Genomic DNA, 20,624 nt, shown 5'->3' on the forward strand with positions numbered 1-20,624 from the left:
TAACGTTTTAATTAAATTAAACGGTTTTATTTTATAAATTAATGGGTTAATTACGTATTAATTTTATAAAAACAATTTAAAGATTTTTTAAAAAAATATAAAAATTTAAAAAAAATATATAAATTTAAATATATAAAAAACATAATTTAATATATTATTAAATTTTTGGATTTTAATAAAATTATTTAATGGTTTAAAATTACTTTTTAAAATTATATTATTAAAACCTTTTTTAATAAAATTATTAAATTGGTATATTTTAAATAAAGTAAAATTTTAAATAATAATAAAAAAAATTTTGTTATAATTTAAAAAATTAGTTAAATTTACGAAAATATGTTAATTAACTTAAGATTTTTAATAATAAAAAAAAGGTTTATTTTAACAATAAAATATTTAAAGTTAAGTTAATAAAACCGTGGTAAAAAAACTTATTTTAATTTAAATTAAAATTAATTTTTAAAAAGTAAAAATTAATTAAAATTTATTAATAAATTAAAATTTAATTTTAAAAATAATTAATAAGTTTTAAATAAAAAAGTTTTTTAAAAAATTAATTAAATAAATATTAATTAATATAAAAAAAATAAAAAAGTATATTAACGGTATAAACGTAACATTTATAACATTTTTATTTATTTTATTAAAAAAAATATTAATAATAAAAAATTGTTAATACTTTTAAATCGTAAAATTTTTTTAATTAAATAAAAATATAACAATAATAAATAATTAACTTTTTTATTTATAAAAAAAGTTAAAATAAATATAATAATGAAAAAAATTAATTAATTTTATTTTATTATTAAAGTTAACGATAATAATTTAAATTTTTAAAAACTTTTTATGTTATACCTTGTAAAATGTTAAAATAAAAATAAAGTATTTATTTATACCGGTTTACCGTAATTAAACAATTAACCGAAAAGTTTAATAAATTACGAAAAAAAAATAAAAAAAATTTTATTTAAAAAAAAAACTTTTAATAAAAATAATATTAATATTTAATAAATAAAAATTTTTTATAAAAATATTATTTAATATAAAAGCAATTATACTGTTAAAATATTATTAATAAATAATATTTAATTGGTTATTTAACCGCAAGGTTACTTTGTAACGACCCATTAATTTATGGGTAAAATTGTAAAACTTGTTAATTTTAATTAACCATTTACACTTTTATAAAACAATCGGCCACGTAAGCGTAACTTTCATTAAAACAATAACATAATAAACAATATACAATACTTTTTAAAAATACCCTTACTTTTAAATACCGCTTTTTGCATGTAAACCTTGTTTTTTTAACATATACTTATTATATTTATATTTAAAATTAAATTATAAAATTTTTTTAAAATAAAAAAAAATATGTTAAAAATAATAATATTTTTTAACATTATTTATATAAAAAAAAAGTTATTATTATATAAATTTTTTAATATTTAAATATTAAATAAAATATTATATTTATTTAAATTTTAAACTTAATATTATAAATAATAAATATAATTTTATTTTTTTATAATAATAATTAAAAATTTATTAATTTATAAATATTTTTTTAAATTTAAATAAAATATATTTTTTATTTAAATATTATTACGTTATTATATAAAAAAAGTAATTATTAAATACATTACATTAATATAATACAATTATAATAATTTTTTTTAAAAGTATTTAAAAAATTTAAAAGATTTATATTTATAATAAATAAAAAAACCGGAAAGTGTTTTCCCGAATATTAATTATAAAATTATATTATTGATTTAATAAAAAAAAACGTTTTTATAAAGCTTTTTTTACGTTATAAGTAAAAAAAATTTAATATTTTTAAATTATAATTAAAAAATATATTTAATATAAAATATATTTGTAAATTTATTTTCTTTTATATATTTTTAATATTTTTTATGTTAAAGTTTAATTTTAAAGATTTATTTTGTTTAATGGTAAATTATTAAAAATTAAATGTAATAATAATATTTATATGTTATTTTATTTTATTTATATTAAAAATATAAAACCGATTTTAAATTTTATAATAATTTATTAACATTAACTTAAAATTTAAATTTAATTTAATTTGTATTTAATAAAATAATAAATAAAAAACAACATTTAAATATAAATATAAATTTTATAAATATTTTATTATATTTTTCGGATTAAATAACGTGTTTATTACTTTTTAATTTATAATAAATAATATTTTTAAAAATATAATAAACGATAAATTATTAATATATATTAATAATTTATTTATATATATCATTATTTAAAAAAAAATATAACAAAATAATTAAAAAAGTTTTAAAAAAACTTACCGTATACCATTTCATAATTATTTTACATAAGTGTAAATAAATAATTTAAAAAATAAAATTTTTAAGTTATATTATTAATTTTTAAAGTATTTTTATATTTAAAAACAAAATTAAATATATTATAAAATAAAAGTTATTAATTAACTTTAAAAAGTTGTAATAATTTATAAATTTTGTAAATTTTTATAAATAATTTATTAAAAAATTTTTAATAATAATTAAATTTATCATAAAAATTAATAAAAAAAATAAAAAAACTTAAAAATAAATATTAAAAATAAACGAGGTTTTTAAAGATTTAAAAGTTAAATTTACGTTAGTTTTAATTTTTATTTATTTTAATCTTAAATTATAAATTTTCTTTAAAATTAATGTTTTGGATTTTATTATTAAAATTGTTTTTTTTTAAAAAAATAAAAAAGTAAAATTTTAATTTATAACTTTTTATTTTTAAAAACTAACTTTAACGGAAATAAATTACAAAATATATAATAAAAAATTATTTATAATTGTTAATTTTTTTAATCGATAAAAATATTATTTTAAAAAAATACAATATTAAATTAAAATATTTTTTAATTATTAAAATTTATTTTATTTTATAATAATTAAAGTTTTAAATAAAAAATAAATAAAATAAACATAATAATTTTTATTATATTAATTTATTATTAATTATTATTTTAAAAAGTAAAATGAAAAGGTTAATATTTTATTTAAATTATTATAATATTAATTTAAAAAAAAAAGTTAAATATTAACCGGTTACGTTAATATTATAAAAAAAACATTTTTTATATTTATTTAATTTTAATATAATATGTTTAATAACGGTTATTTTTACATTTAATCGTTTAAATAACTTTTTAACTTTAAAATGGTCACCCGAATTTATAAAACGAGTTAAAAAATTAAAAAAAATAACTTATTATATATAAAAAAAAAAAATAATCCAAGCAATAATTTTAAATTATAAAACAATTTTTTATATAAAAAAAACGTTTATAAATACTTTAAATACTTTAAAAAAAAATCATAAAATTAAAATATAATATTTTAATAATAAAATATATTAAAATAAATAAAACTTTAAAACTTATTATACGAAACTTTTAATAATTTAATATTAAAATTATTATATAAAATTTTGTAAAAAAATATTTAAAATGTTAACGTAATAAAATAAATTAACATATTTTTTATAATTTACTTTAATTTATAAAATTATATTATATATTATAATATATTATTATTATAAACTTTATTATTAATTTATTTTTATTTAATAACTGTAATTTTATTTAAGTTATAATTAATTTATTTATTAAAATAATATATTTTATATTTTTTTAAAAAAAAAAAAAAACTGTAAATTTAATTAAAACTTTTGTTAAGTTTTATTAAAAATTACATAAAATTTTTTTAAATATTATTTTTAATTAAAATTTTAAATTTATTATTTATTTATAATAAAACTTTTTTAAATTTATAAACATTAAACCATAAATAAATATAACTTTTTATTTTTAAATTAATAGTTAAATAAAACAATTTAATTAAATTTTTAAAATTTATTTTTAAATATTTATTAATTATAAAATAATTAATTAAAAAGATTTATTATTAACGGTAAAATTTACATATAATAACTTAAAATTAATATTATTACATATAATATTATTTTACGCGAATTATAACTTTTATCCCGTAATTTACAATTTATTTACCAATACTTTTTAAAATTTAAACAATTAATTATATATATATTAAATAAAGTAAGTTTATATTAAAATATAATAATATTTAAAAAAAAGTTATTAATATATAAAAAATTAAATTAATAAAAAAAAATATTAAAATTTAAAAAAAGTTAATTAATTATATTAAATGGTAAAAATATTAAAATAAAACAATTTATTAAAAAATTAAATAAAAAAATGTTAAGCTTTTTTAAAATTTAAAAAGTAATTTTTTTTATTATTATTAAATTTTATTTATTTAAAAAGTAAAAAATTTACAATTTATTTTACGTTTTATTTATTAAACTTTATTACGTTAATAATTAAACATTATTTAATTTTAATTAAGTTTTACGAAAAATAACCTTAATAAAGTTTAAAAAATATTATATAAATAAAATTAAAGATTTTATATAAGTTTAAAAAAATGTAAAATATTTAATTAAATAAAAAAATTAATTAATTAAAAAATATTAAACTTAAAAATCTTTTATTATTTTAATAATAAAAACGTTAAATAAACAGTTTTAACATTACATTAATAAAATTTAAAAAAGTTAATAAACTTTTAAACTTTATTAAAAAAAATTATACTTTTTATTTAAAATTTTAATTTAAAAACAAATTTTTAAAAAAAAAATAATATTATATAAATAATAATGTTAAAAAATTATTAATTAAAGAAAATAATTAATAAAAAATATAAAATAATTATTTTAAAATTTATTAAATAAAAAATATTATATAATTATATAATTATATATAAATAAAGTTAATATATAAATAAAGATTTAATTAAATTAAAAAATATATATTTTAAATTATTTATAAATAAATTAAAATTTTTTTTTAAAAAAAAAAATTTAAAAACTTTAAAACTTTTAAAAATTATTAATAATTTTAATTATATTTTAAGCTTTTTATAATTTATTTTAATGAATTTAAATTAATGATGCGAATTTTATTATATTTTTTCCGTTATATTTTTTTTAATTAATTATATTTTTAATTTATTTTTTTTTTATAAATTTTACATTTTTAATTTAAAATAACTCGGGCGATTTTTATTATATTAAATTATTTAATATTAAAAATAATATTAAAAACAATAATATTAATGCGTTTAAAATAAGTTTTAATTAATTTAAAACATTTATTAATTTTATTATTAATAAATATACGCGTTTATTTAATTTTTTAAACGTTTAAATATATGCGTTTTAAACGTTTTAAACGTTTTAAAATAACGATTAATTATAACATTAATTATAACATTTTTAAAAATATATAACGTTAAAATTTATAATATTATAACGTAATACCGTATAAATATATAAAATATCGAAAAAATTTAAAAAATTAAATTAAAAACTTTAAATTATAAAAATAAAAAGTATTTTAAACATGGTTATAAGTATAAACGCGCGGATGTAAATGTTAATATAACATTTTTAATGTTATTATATGTTTTTAAACGTTGTTTTAAACGTTAAAACTTAAAATATTATAATATAATACCGTATAAATATATAAAAAAAATAAAAAAATAAAAAAAACATATTATTAACCCCAGATGACAAAAATAAAAGCTATTTTATATATTGTTATTAAATATTAAGTTATTATAAATATAAGGTTTAATTTTTAAAAGGACCTGTTTTAACGTGGTTAAAAACGCCCGAGTTGTCTTAGACTAAAATTCGTTGAAACTTGCACCCATGACCCACAGATACAATTACACGGGCCAGGCGTTCTGTGGCGCCTGTGGCGCCTCTGGCGCAATCGGGCGTAAGCCCGATTTTCAACGAATCTAGTCTGAGCCACTGAGATAATTTACAGCCCTTGTTACAACCAGACGCTTAGAACGGCGCGCTGACATCTGTTAAGCTCGATGATATTAGCAAATACCAGAAAGTTATTAACTTCTTTCGGAATACGATACTCCTTAATAGCCTATTTCGCTTGCAAGAGATCGCGTCGCTCCTTTATCATATACACAACTGTGACAAGGGCAATAGGGCTTGGAACTGAGGTTCTATTCAACTGATAACTTTTTTGGTCCTAAGGTCCATGATGACCTTCTTTCTATCTCTGTAGTCCTGAGGGGTTGCAACTACTTATACCCAAATTATGGTACGTATCTTTGTTATCATTTTGCCGTCCTAACCGCTGATAATATGTGTTTGTGCTATTAGGCATCTTTTCATTCCGGCATCGTCGAATGACCTTCACTGTGGTGGGCATGTTGGTTGTCTTTGCAGATATCCTGCGGCTAACAAGACTCGACTCTATTCCCCGTATAACAACAACCTTTTCAAAATGCACATAACCATAATTCTTATCAGGTGGACAACATGCAATCGAGCATCAAGAAGCTTCAGCGAAAGTTCCTCTACAGCCTTCTGAGCAGCCAGTTGATTTAAACCTCTCTGATATTTTGGCAAAGGCACTAACTCTCGTACAAACTACTGCTCCTCCACCAAGTTCAATATCTGTCGCGAGGTGGAACCAAACAGCATGGAAACAACTTCGTTGTTCCGTGAGGAACTCTAGCCTAGCTATGGGAGTCTAAGTCTATACATACAGAACATGTCCTTTGTTCTAGATGTCTCATCTAGAATCTTGACACTATCATCCTGAATCCCATCAATCTAATGTATCTGGCTGTTGGGCTAGGGGTGTCGACACTCTGGTTGTAATGACTCGTGGGCTATGGGGTTGTTGGACGACTGAACTCGTTGGGAGTTTGACGATCGGGTTTTTGTCGTCGGTGTCGTTTTCGTAGCTCTCTGCAGATATGGATTCCACCGGCGATGTGATTACTGGTAGTTGTGTACTATGATCTGCTTGCAACTTTCGAGGGAAGATTCTCAAAGGCTTTAATAGTGAAGTCTTGGGTTACGCCAAAGGGAAACACTCAGCCAATCCACCTATCTACAACTTCTCTAAACGCCTCTTCCTCAATATCTCCTCGCCAAACCGCGCCATCTCGAACTTCTTAACCTTACCACTTCCCGTCAGCGGTACATCAGCCGGAACGCCATCCTCGCCTAGCCAAAACACGTGTGTCGGCGCCTTATGGCGTCCTAGCTTCTGCTGCACCCAATCGCGAACTTCCTGATCACCCAGCTTTTTCCCTTCCTTTACGGCTTCGTCCGCTAGCTGCAAGAACGCGCCAACCACCTCTCCATAGTGCGCGTCCTTGAGTCCCGTGACTATGGCTCGGGTTATGGCCGGATGTGCTAGTAGCCGTTCTTCGATCTCGAGGGGGTATATGTTTTCGCCGCCGCGAATAATTATGTCCTTGAATCGTCCGGTAATGGAGCAGTACCCCTGCTCGTCGAATACGGCTTCGTCACCCGTCCGTAACCACAGGACACCTTCGGCGTCGCGCTGCATCACCTCCGCTGTTTTCTCCGAGTTGTTCCAGTATCCGGCTTGTAGCTGGTACCCCGCGATGCACAGTTCGCCGCGTGCGCCCAGCGGTAGGATTTGACCGTCATGGTCGACGATCTTGGCGCGCGCGTGCGGCATCAATGTACCTACGGTAGTGAGTCGCTTTTCGATAGCGTCGTCGGTGAATGCGTTGAAGCAGGTTGGGCTGGCCTCTGTCAGTCCGTAACTGCTAGTGAACTCGGTCATGCCAAAACGCTCGACTAGCAGCTCCATGAGGTAGCGGGGCACAGGGGCACCAGCGATGATTCCCGTGCGCAGGTTGGTGCAGTCGAAGTTAGGAGGGAAGGGAAGACTGAATAGGGTATCGAACATGGCGGGGACGCCGTGCACGGCGGTGCACCGCTCGTCGGAGATGGCGCGAAGGACGGCGGCTGCGTCGAATGTTTCCTCTGGATACACGATCTTGGCGCCGTGGGTAATGACGGCCATCATACCGAGCACGAGACCGAAGCAGTGGAATAATGGTGGTGGGCAACAGAGAACATCATCTGGGGTAAGCCGCATGCGGTCACCAATGAAGCGAGCATTGTTGACGATGTTGTGGTGCGTCAACATAGCCGCCTTGGGAAGACCTGTGGTGCCGCTCGTGAATTGCAGATTGCACACATTATGCGCGAGAACCTTTTTCCCGAGACGGTGAAGGTCACTGTCGCTTACCGATCTCCCTTGCTTAATTAGGTCTGCGTACGTTGGATACGACCCCGATTCGCCTCTCAGGATGACGACGTTGGGGCCCTCCTTCTCCTTGGCTAGTTCCGCTAACAGTTTGGTGTTCTGCAGCCTTCCAATTTTCTTCGTCGTGAAGAATATTTTCGAGTCTAAGTACAGTTTAGAAGACAGCAGCGTCTTGGGTATAGATACATTACGACTTACCTGAGAACTTCAGTGCGTGCAGCGCTTCTGTTGGTGTGTACGTGTTGTTCAATATCACCAATATAGCCCCGATCCGTGCGACAGCGAAGAAGACTGCGGCGTATTGCTCGCAATTGCCGGCCATAATGCCAACGCGGTCTCCGACACCGATCCCAAGGGAAAGCAGCGTCCTCGCCAACTGAGAGCTTTGCTGATTGAGCTCATTGTACGTCCACCGAGCACCCGTCCAAGGCGTGACGATGCATTCCCGACTGCCGTGGTGCTGGCATTGGAGATCCAAAAGTTCGCCGAGAGTTAGATCTACTAACGGGGGATCTACCGGACCCTCCAAATAAGACATTGGTTGCCTCTGAAACTGAGGATTCGGCGTTGCCGAAACATTCGATTGTGTAGTCATGATGGAAAGACTGTCGCTGAATGAAGGATTATTGAATAATCTTCCTAAATAATCCTGTCTCCTATTGACGCAAGATATTATCTATGATGGAAGAGGCTTTAGACTAAACACGCAATGGTTAATCTCTGAATATACGCAACCTTTTCTAACTGCAATTTTGTCTTGAATGTGTCTGACATACTGGATTGAGTATTATACACTGACGTAGAAGAGAGTTAGATGGATCGCTTGACAGTGAGAATATGGGACATACTAATATCAAAATAAACGAATTACCCCTGGTAAGTCGTAAATAGTACCTAACTTATCCCCAGTACTAAATGGCTAGGTATAGTTATAGCTCAGAGTCCGGGTATCTCTCCCATTCTGGTATATGCTCCCCAAAGCCACCTACTTTCTCACGAAATTCTACCATTCCGCATCCAGCGCACCGGGCTCCATGGTAGTACTTGTACGTAAGAAAGCCGAATAAAAGCACATGTTATTAAAACATCTGCAAGCCGGCCGATAGAACCCACGGGAATCCATAGATCCCAATTCCCTGGAATACGCGACGAACCAAGAAAAAAAGAACACCTATATCCCTGTACCATTGCGTGTATGCAATTTGGTCTTTGTTGGGTCCGGCTTCGACGGGTGGGTCAGACGGGGGGGACTAGACATCTAATCATCGGATCTGATAAGATCAATTTTTTTTTCTATAGCATATGTAGGTACCTAGCAGCTGTACCTGTCTTGTACGTAGTTACACGCATTCATCGTGCATGTCGTGCGAGATCGGAGTACGAAAAAAAAAACTACTGTCCAGGTAGTGAAACGCTAACTCGTCAAATTACTGCCTTATTACAAGGAATACTACACACGTATACAACAGTATACATGTCTAGTACCTTGAGGTACTTCGACGACAATTATCTGATGTACAATGTATCTCTTTACATGTGAGTATCCATTAGTCTCCTGTTTTTTTTACGCGTCTTAATGTTGGCTACCTAGGTAGGTATTCAGGTATGTTATGTAGAAGAAGAAAAAACGAGCTCATTTATATTCTAAATGTCGGTCTAAATCCGTATGCTATCAGAAAGATCATGCTTATGCAAACTCGCTCCAACGCCTGTAATACGCTAAGTTGCCAGATATACCATGTTCTAATGCACCACCAAGATGGATTTTGCCTAGGTATCATATATAGCCCATATATATATATAGGTACCTATCATCATAGCACAGTCCCCTTGACCTGCTTGGACTGGCTAACCCTAACATCTTGCCAGATCCCCACCGCGAGGATTTCGAAAAGTGATATGAGGGTCCCCGTAATACACATCCGGGACTGGGCTATGCCGTATGCGGTAATAATAGCGCTTCGCATCGCGCTGCCCATAGGATAGCTTAGCTGTCTCTTTAGATCAGACCCGATTAGGGCTAGTTCGTCAGAAGGGACCTCGGGTAAGAGCCTGGCAAGCTCCGTTGGGAGTGTCGTGTTCCAGATGGCACCGCTGAGCGAGCTGCCTATTGCTGAGCCCGTGTAGTACGCAAGACCCAGAATAGCCATGATAGAGGCTAGGTCCGAGTGGTCTGCGATGGCCATAACTGCTATCTGTTCGCACATGACAAGCGTACTACCCCCGATCGTGATAAGAATTTGACACATAATGACCCATGCGATATTCGTGTCGGGCTGGCGGAAGATAATCATTAAGGCGCCGCCTAAAAGATGCACCGGTAAAGCAGCTAAAGCTAGCCACTTGAACCTGTCTGTCCGTCTGATCAAATACCCCACGACCACGGCCCAAATGCATGAACCAAGGCCGTAAATATGGCCTATGTAGCCGGCCTTTTCGAGGGTTAAGTTATGCACAACCTGTAAATACGATGTATAATAGCCGTCCCATGCGAAATAAGCAATAAATATTATGATGGATAACAGGAAAGACCCCGCCACGTTACGGGAGCATAGGAGCGAGAATCGTACGAACGGCCGCTTCGTTTTACGCTCGTGAACAGCAAATGCGACAAGAAATAAGACACCGAATATGGGAGTAATGGCGACGGCGCTGTTTACCGCAGACCCGTGGAGCGAAAATGGGACCAAGATTAGAGTTAAGCCGGCGGCGGCAAGGAACATTCCTGGGGCTACTAAACGTTAGACTCCAGATTATGGATATATCGTTATATAAGTCGACATACCATCAAAATCAATCAGTCCTTGGCGTAATTTCGATATAGTCCACGGGCCATTCCTAGTGCGTTCCGGAAGTAGACCTAGCTTTCTCGCCTTTCGCGCATTGATGATCAGAATGGACAGGACTGGCAAAGAAAGCACAACAAACAACACCGCAGAGAGACCAAATGCCCATCTCCAACCGCTTCCTTTGAGGAACGCGTTAGCTACCACTGGGCCGAGGAATGTGGTGATCAGTGTAGGTGAAGAGTTGAATGCAAATGCAAGCGTTCGGTCTTTGAGCGACGAAGTATCGGCAATGATGATGTCGAGGACATAGGTAAAGCCGCTGATACCGACTTGGTAGATTACCTCTGCTGCTGCGTATGTCCGGACGTTCTGGCTCGCGGCCATGAGAATAAGTCCCAAGGTCGCGAGCGCGATTACGCACGCGAGACCCTGCGGGCGGCCCCAGGAGTCGATTAGCTTGGCTATGGGCAGTTTCAAAATGCCGCTCATGACAGACGCTATTATGCCGATGGTAGGGATCAAAGAATGCGCACTGAATTCGCTGACGACAAAGGGCTGCAAGTTCGACATGACCTGGTATTGAAGAGTATTCGCAAACGAGCACAAGAAAATACTAGAGACACGATAAACGATCAGCTAAAACTGCGATATCGATCGATGAACGCGTAACTATTATTGCTGTCACGATCACGACTCACAAGAAATATGCCAGAACGAGCACAGCTCTCGACCAAACTTGATTGATGGCATCGGCCTGCTTGATGCCATCCTGGATATCGATACTTGCTCCATCATCCGTTGGGTCGATGGTGACTACCACATCATCTTTGCTGGAAGTAGTAGATCCATACGAATCTCTTCGGATATTACCACCACCGTCGCTACTTGAACCCTGACCCAGCAGTGGTGCCTGGCTACCTGTTATCGTGTCTTCTTCCATGTTAGTTGACGGAGGAAGACGTCGATGGAGTCTTGACATAGATATCGACTCCAGGATGAAAAAAGTAAAGTTAAAATAATTGGCAGTGCACGTTAATTTCTACCGTTGCAATATGTTCATCCAGGATTCCGGGTAGTGGATGTTTGATCATCAGGCCACCCTGTCTGCCTGTCAGCTGATGGAACCTCTCAGCTCTCCCGAGACAGGGCAAAGGCGCGGGGGGGGGTTTTAGGGGATATATTCGCGCAACTTTGACTCGGAGTGGCTTAGCCACGGGGGCTTGAAGTCTTGCGCGTACAATACAGGAAATAAAGAAATAAACAAGCTGAAAAACTTGAGGTGATACAAAATAACCCTTTAGTGACTCCAGCTGACTGAGTCAAGTCGTACATCAAGTCGTACAGGGCGATCCGAGCATTGGGTCGGGTTAAACTCTAATCCCAGCATAGTTCAGCAGTATACTGCCTACCTGGCCTGCCTACCCGGTACAGTGAGTTACAGTGAGTTAGAGGAAGTGTGAGTGATAATTACCACCCCCCCAACTACCCTAATAATGATGTGTTGTCCCTGTGGGCCTGCCTACCCTCTAGCGCCATCAGATAACTCATTCATAAATTAAAACAAAGCATGATCCACCACTAATCTTGGCTTGGCTTAGAATGATCTTATCAGATGCTGCATGCCAAGACCCCGAAACAGCATTGTCCTACCACTTAAGGTTTAGTCTCTGCGAATCATGGCCCCTCATCCCTCTTAGACCTCTTAGACCCCGTCCTCGGAGGCAAGGGAATCCCAACCTTTCCTTCGAGGTACAGCTTTGTATCTTCTGTGCATTGGAGTTAGTGTTACATCATAAAAACTATATACCGATCCAGAGTCGCCGAAATGAGAAGGCATCCCTTCAAGATTGGTCTTATGGAGTCCGTCCCTTGGCTCCATCTAGCCCCGTATCGCCATGGATGAGGTTGTATTGGCATTTACTACGGCGCATCGTGCTTCCGGATGCCGGCGAGGAGTAAAAAAAAAGATGGACCCATGGTGTCTGTTCGCTTGGGGGGGAAGAGGGAAAAATTTCTTGACATGTTGAATATGTTGGAAGCTTCGTGATTCAGGCAACAAACATCACAGGCGTCTAAGTAGAAAGGGATTTCGTCACAATGGGTGACGCGCCTCAGAACGATGATTCGAACGCCAGCGGAAGTGCAAAGGACACCGTTTTCCGTAGAGCAGCGTCAATAGCATCATATGTAAGGTTGCCGACATACTCTTCACGCTGCGTTTAACAAACTAATCGACTATGAAGGGATCACGAGGTCTCTTTCGATACTTCCGACTCCTGACCTACGCCGAACCGAGCAAAACCGACATTTCCTTGCTGGTAATCGGTACCATTGCCTCAATCGCTGCTGGAATTCCGTTCCCGCTTCTTGGTATCCTTTTTGGTCAGCTATTAGACGACCTTAACTCGGCAACATGTGCGGGTGAACAAGCAACCTCCCCGGAGGACTACCAGTCCGATGTGAATCAAAAGGTATTGCTAGTTATGGCTTGTGCCTTTGCGCAGCTTGCACTTGTTTACATATTCTCCGTATGCTGGAACCTGTTTGGCGATCGGCTCGCTCACCGGTTACGAGAGCGTTACTTCCGCTCCTTGCTACGTCAGGAGGTATCATTTTTCGACAAATTACCAGCCGGGGAGGTATCCTCGCGTTTGAGCGCCGACATTAACGTCATCAAAAGTGGTACATCCGAAAAGGTCGGCGTGTATATGGGCTCACTCGCAATGTTCATCACCTCCTATGTCGTGGCCTTTATCAAGAACGCTAAACTAGCTGGCATTCTAGTGTCATTGGTTCCTGCATTCATGCTGATGTCCCTTGTCGGCGGTCACTTTATTGGCAAATTCTCGGGTCAAGCATCACAACATGTTGCATCCGCATCATCCATCGCCCTAGAGAGCTTGTCAAACGTTATGGTTGTACATGCGTTCAGAGCTAATAACCGCCTCGAAGAAAAATTCGCCGATGAGCTCCTCGTGGCAAAAAAGAATGGCGTCAAGAAAGCTATCGCGACGGCCGTGCAGTCTGGGCTGCTATATTTCATAGCTTTCTCGGCAAGCGGATTGGCATACTGGCAGGGCAGTAAAACCATAGCTGATGTTGTTGCTGGTCGTGAGGAGGGAGTGACTGTTGGTACAACATACACTATCATATTCCTTCTGGTTGACGGTAAGACCCCTATACGGAGCCATTGTAACTGTCTTCTGACGCCAATTTTCTAGCCTCTCTTGTGATTAGTCAGATATCGCCATACCTACAGATCTTCGGATCTGCCACGGCTGCATTAGAAAAGCTCGAGAAGGATATAGATCGCCACTCTAAAATCGACGGAACGCTTCCCTCGCAGGGAGACGAATTTGAGTCATTCTCGGGTGACGTTACACTCGAAAATGTTGACTTCACCTACCCGTCTCGTCCCGACGTTCCCGTAATTCAGGGTGTAACGCTTCACTTTCCAGCAGGCCAGCAGACCGCAATCGTTGGTTTATCTGGTAGTGGAAAATCGACAATTGCCGGCTTACTGACTCGATTATACGATCCCGACCAAGGTACAGTATATGTTGATGGCCGAAATATCCGTGACGTGAACGTGCGCCAACTACGAAGCTTTATCGGACTTGTTCAACAGGACCCCTTGCTTTTGGATCGATCAGTCTTGGAGAACATAGCTCTCGGATTAGTGAACTCTCCTCGGCCGGAGCACGGCCCCCTGCAGCCTATCCTTCTTAGTACCCAGCTGTCACAAATAGCAGAGGCGGTGCGAGGCGGACAAGACATAGTTACTGCTGCGGAGTCATATGGCGATCTAACTGTTGAAATTGTGAAAATGATCCAGCGAGCGGCGAATCTTGCTGATGCTGACGCCTTCCTAGAGAACTTGGAATATGGATTCGGTACGACCGTTGGTCCTAATGGCGACCTGCTAAGTGGTGGACAAAAACAGCGCGTGGCACTGGCAAGAGCTCTGGTTAAAGACCCTAAGATTTTAGTTCTAGATGAGGCGACTTCGTCTCTCGATTCGGCTAGCGAACGGCGTATACAAAGCGCTATCGACAAGGTTTCTATGGGCAGGACAGTAATATCAATTGCGCATCGTCTAGCGACTGTCAAAAATGCTGACAATATCGTCGTCATGCGCAACGGTAAAGTCATAGAACAGGGCAGTCACATTGACCTCATTGCTAGAAATGGTGATTATGCGGCCCTTGTTCGGTTGCAGAATATGGGATCGGAGACTTCAAGCGTGAGCACTGCGAAGGGAAGCACTACGAAGGACCTGGCCCGCTCAGACACAGACATGGAGAAAGTATCTCGGTCCCTCACTATGGAGAACGAAAATGTTGGCGAAGCTGTCGCCACTGAAACCGAAATAGAGGTAGAAAAGGAGGCGAAGATATCCGATCAGTCGAGGCCGACATGGGCCACAATTAAGAGTCTAGCGACAATAACTCGACCTCATCTGCTCTGGGTATTTGTTGCCCTCTTCGCAGCTATCATTGTTGGCGGAACATATTCCGGATCAGCGTTGATCTTTGGTAACACGATCGGCGCTTTAAGCCCTTGCAACTCTGAGGATGCTATTCGAGCAGCGGGTAGCTTTTTTGGCCTTATGTTCTTTGTGCTTGCCATTATCGAGTTTTTCGCCAATGGGGTGAGTTGGTCGGCATTTGGCTGGATCGCGCAAAAGATTATCTATACAATCAGGGTGCTCTCTTTCCGCTCGCTATTTGAACAAGACCTGCAGTGGCACCAATCCGAGAATCGCACTCCGTCGATGTTGCTGTCGTATATCACAAACGACTCGGCTGCCGTCGAAGGTTTAACAGGTTCTATAATAGGAACTATCTTCTCTATCGGTGTTAACTTTATCGCCGCGGTCATTATGACACTCATTATCGCCTGGAAAATAGCAATTGTCTGTCTCGCAACAGTACCGCTTATGCTTGGCTCAGGAATAATGCAAATGCGTATCCTCACTCGTTTCGCAGAACGCCACGAAAAGGCATTTGCTAAATCTGTGAGCATCACTGTCGAGGCTGTGAACTCAATCAAGACTGTTGCAGCACTATCGCTCGAGCAAGAGGTACTCGGGACATACCGTCGCTCTCTCTCAGCGCCGCGTAGTGAGATGACGCGCTCCAGCCTATGGGCCAACCTATTCCTCGCGATTGCATTCAGCATGTCAAATCTCATCTATGCGTTCATCTATTGGTGGGGAGCCAAACAGATTATCGAAAGCCATTATACACAGGTCGAATTCTTCATCGTGCTGATGGCGCTTCTAGTTAGTGCTCAGCTTTGGGGTCAACTCTTTACCCTCGCCCCTGAAATAACGAGAGCGGGAAGGGCAGTGGGTCAGATTTTCGACCTCATCGACCTAAGCTCATCCAAAACCCTGTTGGCAAAGGGGGTAAATCATCGTGACCCAGAGGCGGCTGTTGAGTCAAAGAGAACATTAACATCAAATGCTAAGGGCCTTGCGGTAAGCTTCAAGCAGGTGAAATTCTCATACCCCGCGCGACCAAATCGACAAGTCTTGAAAGGTCTGAATATCGATATTCGCCCAGGCCAATTCTGCGCTCTTGTTGGTCCTAGCGGTGCCGGAAAATCGACAGTCATATCGTTACTAGAACGCATGTATAGCCCGGAATCGGGCGCGATCGAAGTCGATGGCGTAGATATCTCCGGCAGAAAAGAACCCGTCTTTCGAGATGACATCGGTCTGGTGCCACAGGATAGCGTCTTATTCGACGGTAGCATTCGGTTTAACGTCGCCCTCGGGGCTCGCCCAGACGAAGAACCATCAGATGCGGACATTGAGGATGCATGCAAGTTGGCGAATATTCACGATACTATCGTAGCTCTACCAGATGGTTACAACACACAGTGCGGTCCCAGCGGGGGTCAACTTTCAGGCGGCCAGAAGCAACGTCTTTCCATCGCGAGAGCATTGGTGCGTAAGCCGCGACTACTACTCTTAGATGAATCGACTAGTGCTTTGGATGCAGAGTCAGAAAGGCTACTTCAGGATGGATTAGAGAAGGCGACGCGGGGTATCACGGTGGTGGCTATCGCGCACCGATTGCATACTATCCGACGCGCAGACGTAATCTTCATGATCGAGGATGGGCAATGTGTCGAAAGGGGTACGCACGAAGAGTTGTTGACTCGTAGCGAGAGCTATCGCGTAAATGTTCTACACCAGACATTGGATGGATGAGGAGAGATGAGGGTCATCTCGGGATCTATACTGAGGCAATACACCCTCGGACATGAGCGCATAATGAGACGTCGATTATATAATATAACATGAAATGTTTATAGAGATTCGAGTAATTATAGAATAGAATTTGTATATACACTCTTTAATAATAAGTTTGTTGTTCTTGTAAAGAATATTGCTCTTGTGAGATCTTGTGAGATCTTGTGAGATGAAAGTGTAACCACAAGCACGAGTATGAAGATTAAAAATGTGGGTATCGGAGGACGGAGGACGGAGATCTCGGAATACAATTCGCATCTCCGAGCTTACCAGTACTATGGAATGAGATGAGACATGAAACTTAGGTGTGTATTAAATTACATCGAAACAGCCGACTTACACGAGATCAAACATCGTTTGTTAAATGTTAGATACTAACTACTTTGCCAAGTATATACATACTGCCTTGGATATTTTATTCTCGTACGAACATTACGTCAGGTATCCATTTCAACCCTATATCTGGAAGTCTTCGATTAAGTATATTTGCTTGTTTAGTTAGGTAAGTCTTGTCGCAGTCTTAAACCTTTGAATTAAACATCGAGGTTCTAAGCATGCACATGTACCTATGCATAAGTGCCTACCTACATATATGGAATAATAAATCTGGAATACATATGTATGAGGCAATTACCTTGAATATAGGTTAGGTATTATAGTCAAGTACCGCAGTACTCGTCGTATGTAATAATAGTCCGATTTCTTTAAGATGCTAGATCTAACTATGTAGAATGACCTCAGCTGCAAAAGGAGAAAAAGCCACATGATGCAGCTTCCACTTCCATTCCACCGGATCCCAAAAGGTGAGCTGAGTGTTATCGGAATTGAACATTAGAGGAAGGATCTGTCCCCGCTTAAAAGGAGGTGGGCTGACACTGACAACATTGAGCTGTCACTACTTTTGTTGTGTACTTCATACTGTACTACACTAAAGAAATCCTTGTCAATTCCGTCGCCCCATTTAGACAAAATCATATGATCACTAAAAATTTACACCGAGTCTAGAGTCTAGAGCCAAGAATCTGCCTCGACTATGCAGAGGAGGTTCTTTCAAATGGTGAGCGACACTACCTACATAAGCTAACTTACTCAAACTATGAGAGATCTGCGTCCCGTGAGTAAAGATAGGAAATAATCCAATAGGAATAGGAGTAAAGGATGGTAAACGCGGGGTCTTCCCCAACTTCCCCGCGTTTAAAGCCTGCAAGTTAAGACGCTAGGTAAGATTAAAGAAATCGATATGCATTCTACATATGTATGCACTCCAAGTCGACCGGAATGAAGACGGGACTGGCGGAGTTCCGCGCGGCCGAAGGCTCAACGCTATTCTCCTATCTGCAGCGCTACCAAGAACCAAAAACACCTCTCTTGCGTTTAGTGGTGCGGTCTGGTGCGTCTGCTCCGCCCGGTACCATAATCTGCACATAAGCCAAAGAAGCACCTGACATTCTAACAATCTCAAACCAGTCTTTCGCAGCGATCGTCCCTTGCGCCGTACATACCAACCAATGTCTTTCGCCCAGCCTACTCCGTACTTGCATACATACAAGTTAACTACGGTCTAGCTAAAACTCTAGATCGTCCGGCAACATGGATCCGCCTGTGGAAATTACTATGTACACTACTAGTACGGAGCCCCTAGGAGCCCCTAGGAGCCCCATTGTAGTTTGCGGTGGTGAGAGGGGTAAGGTGACGTTGAAGCATGCCACTGAAAGGAGACTTCAACGAGACGCTTTCGGGCGGGCGCGAGCTTTATTGGTCAATGCGACTTAATTTAGGTTGCTACCTACCTATCAACGGGCCTTTGGGTGTTAGGTGAAGAATATTATTTATACATCATGATTATCGCGTCAAACATTCTCAAGTCCACCATCAACATCAGACAACTTCGATATAAGTTAAATAAACTTTCGAAACCCAGACCAACTCTCATCTCATCTCAACCTCGATCACCCATATTGACCACTCCTCTAAAAAGAAACATGAGTTCCTTTCAAATTCCGAGCGAACAATGGGCGCAGGTCGTCGAAAAGACCGGCGGACGTAAGTAACCTTATACTGCTACCCAACGCCTATCTATTTATACACAGGCCTACCTCGTCCAGTCTCTAACATCAAGCAGCCCTACAATATAAGAAGGTTCCAGTTCCTAAGCCTGGACCTGATGAGGTACTCATCAACATCAAGTACTCTGGTGTCTGCCACACGGACCTACACGCCTTAAATGGCGACTGGCCACTTCCCACCAAGATGCCCTTCATTGGTGGACACGAAGGTGCAGGTGTTGTTGTCGCACGTGGCGAGCTTGTCAAGGACATCGAGATCGGAGACCACGCCGGTATCAAGTGGCTGAACGGTTCATGCCTTACCTGCTCCTTCTGCCAACAGTCTGACGAATCACTTTGCCCCCATGCCTTATTATCAGGCTACACAGTAGATGGTAGCTTCCAACAATATGCCATTGGCAAGGCAGCTCACGTTGCCAGGATCCCGAAGGACGTCAGCCTCGAAGCAGTTTCGCCCATCCTGTGCGCTGGTCTAACAGTGTACAAGGCACTGAAGGAGTCTGGCGCAAGACCTGGCCAGCAAGTCGCCATCGTCGGTGCTGGAGGTGGGCTTGGTAGCTTGGCTATCCAGTACGCCAAGGCAATGGGCTTACACACGATCGCCATTGACGGTGGTGAAGAGAAGGGCAAGCTCTGCAAGAGCCTCGGTGCTACAGACTACATCGACTTTACCAAGAGCAAGAACGTAGTCCAAGACGTCAAGGCAGCAACAGCAGATGGCTTCGGCCCTCATGCTGTCCTACTACTCGCTGTCAGCGAAGGTCCCTTCCAGCAAGCTAGCGAGTACGTACGTAGCCGCGGAACCATCGTTGCCGTCGGTATGCCCGCAGGTGCATACCTCAAGGCACCAGTGTTCGACACCGTAGTCCGCATGATCACCATCAAGGGCAGCTACGTCGGTAACCGCCAAGACACCGCTGAAGCCCTCGACTTCTTCAGGAGAGGGCTCGTCTCCTCACCTTACAAGGTAGTCGGTCTTAGCAAGCTGCAGGAAGTATTCGACTTGCTAAAGGCTGGCAAGATCGCCGGTCGGTATGTCGTCGACACAAGCAAATAGACGGGCTCGGGGTCAATAGAGTTTAAAGGGGTACGATAATGCTTTTCTTCTTCTATATATATAAAGTTCATACAGGCGGGTTGGATGATGCGACGACGGCTAGACGAGATGAATGAGTGTACCAATGTACCTACCAATTGAAATTTTGATATATCTTCACAACATTTCTTAGTGCTATGACAGTGTCAATCCTTACACGTGGCATCTTTCACGCCTCTAACAATGCCATCCGAAGTTGCACGGGCAA

The 20,624-nt window shown here is 37.3% G+C and overlaps 4 protein-coding genes across 4 annotated transcripts; 2 read left to right on the forward strand and 2 right to left on the reverse strand.

Annotated features, from left to right (window-relative positions):
- Positions 1–6,661: 6,661 nt before the first annotated feature.
- On the reverse strand, positions 6,662–9,063 carry F4817DRAFT_292973 (4-coumarate-CoA ligase). The gene is made up of 4 exons (XM_049299709.1): positions 9,052–9,063; positions 8,980–8,997; positions 8,402–8,901; positions 6,662–8,346 (listed from the first exon to the last, which is right to left on the reverse strand). Exons 3-4 carry the CDS (start codon positions 8,796–8,798, stop codon positions 7,007–7,009), a joined length of 1,737 nt encoding a protein of 578 aa, XP_049154252.1. The 5' UTR covers positions 8,799–8,901; positions 8,980–8,997; positions 9,052–9,063; the 3' UTR covers positions 6,662–7,006.
- Positions 9,064–10,017: 954 nt separating this feature from the next.
- On the reverse strand, positions 10,018–11,932 carry F4817DRAFT_362184 (MFS general substrate transporter; the record flags this gene model as incomplete). The annotated part of the gene is made up of 3 exons (XM_049306495.1): positions 10,018–10,934; positions 10,989–11,605; positions 11,691–11,932. The coding sequence occupies 3 exons, from the start codon at positions 11,930–11,932 to the stop codon at positions 10,018–10,020; spliced, it is 1,776 nt and encodes a 591-aa protein (XP_049154253.1).
- Positions 11,933–13,229: 1,297 nt separating this feature from the next.
- F4817DRAFT_369220 (putative ABC transporter) lies at positions 13,230–17,860 on the forward strand (the record flags this gene model as incomplete). The annotated part of the gene is made up of 2 exons (XM_049307332.1): positions 13,230–14,184; positions 14,214–17,860. 2 exons carry the CDS (start codon positions 13,230–13,232, stop codon positions 17,210–17,212), a joined length of 3,954 nt encoding a protein of 1,317 aa, XP_049154254.1. The 3' UTR covers positions 17,213–17,860.
- Positions 17,861–18,639: 779 nt separating this feature from the next.
- On the forward strand, positions 18,640–20,590 carry F4817DRAFT_352604 (alcohol dehydrogenase). The gene is made up of 2 exons (XM_049305250.1): positions 18,640–19,297; positions 19,377–20,590. The coding sequence occupies exons 1-2, from the start codon at positions 19,093–19,095 to the stop codon at positions 20,375–20,377; spliced, it is 1,206 nt and encodes a 401-aa protein (XP_049154255.1). The 5' UTR covers positions 18,640–19,092; the 3' UTR covers positions 20,378–20,590.
- Positions 20,591–20,624: the final 34 nt, after the last annotated feature.

Source organism: Daldinia loculata, assembly GCF_022478755.1.
Source record: "Daldinia loculata strain CBS 113971 unplaced genomic scaffold F4817scaffold_86, whole genome shotgun sequence".
Lineage (NCBI taxonomy): Eukaryota > Fungi > Ascomycota > Sordariomycetes > Xylariales > Hypoxylaceae > Daldinia > Daldinia loculata.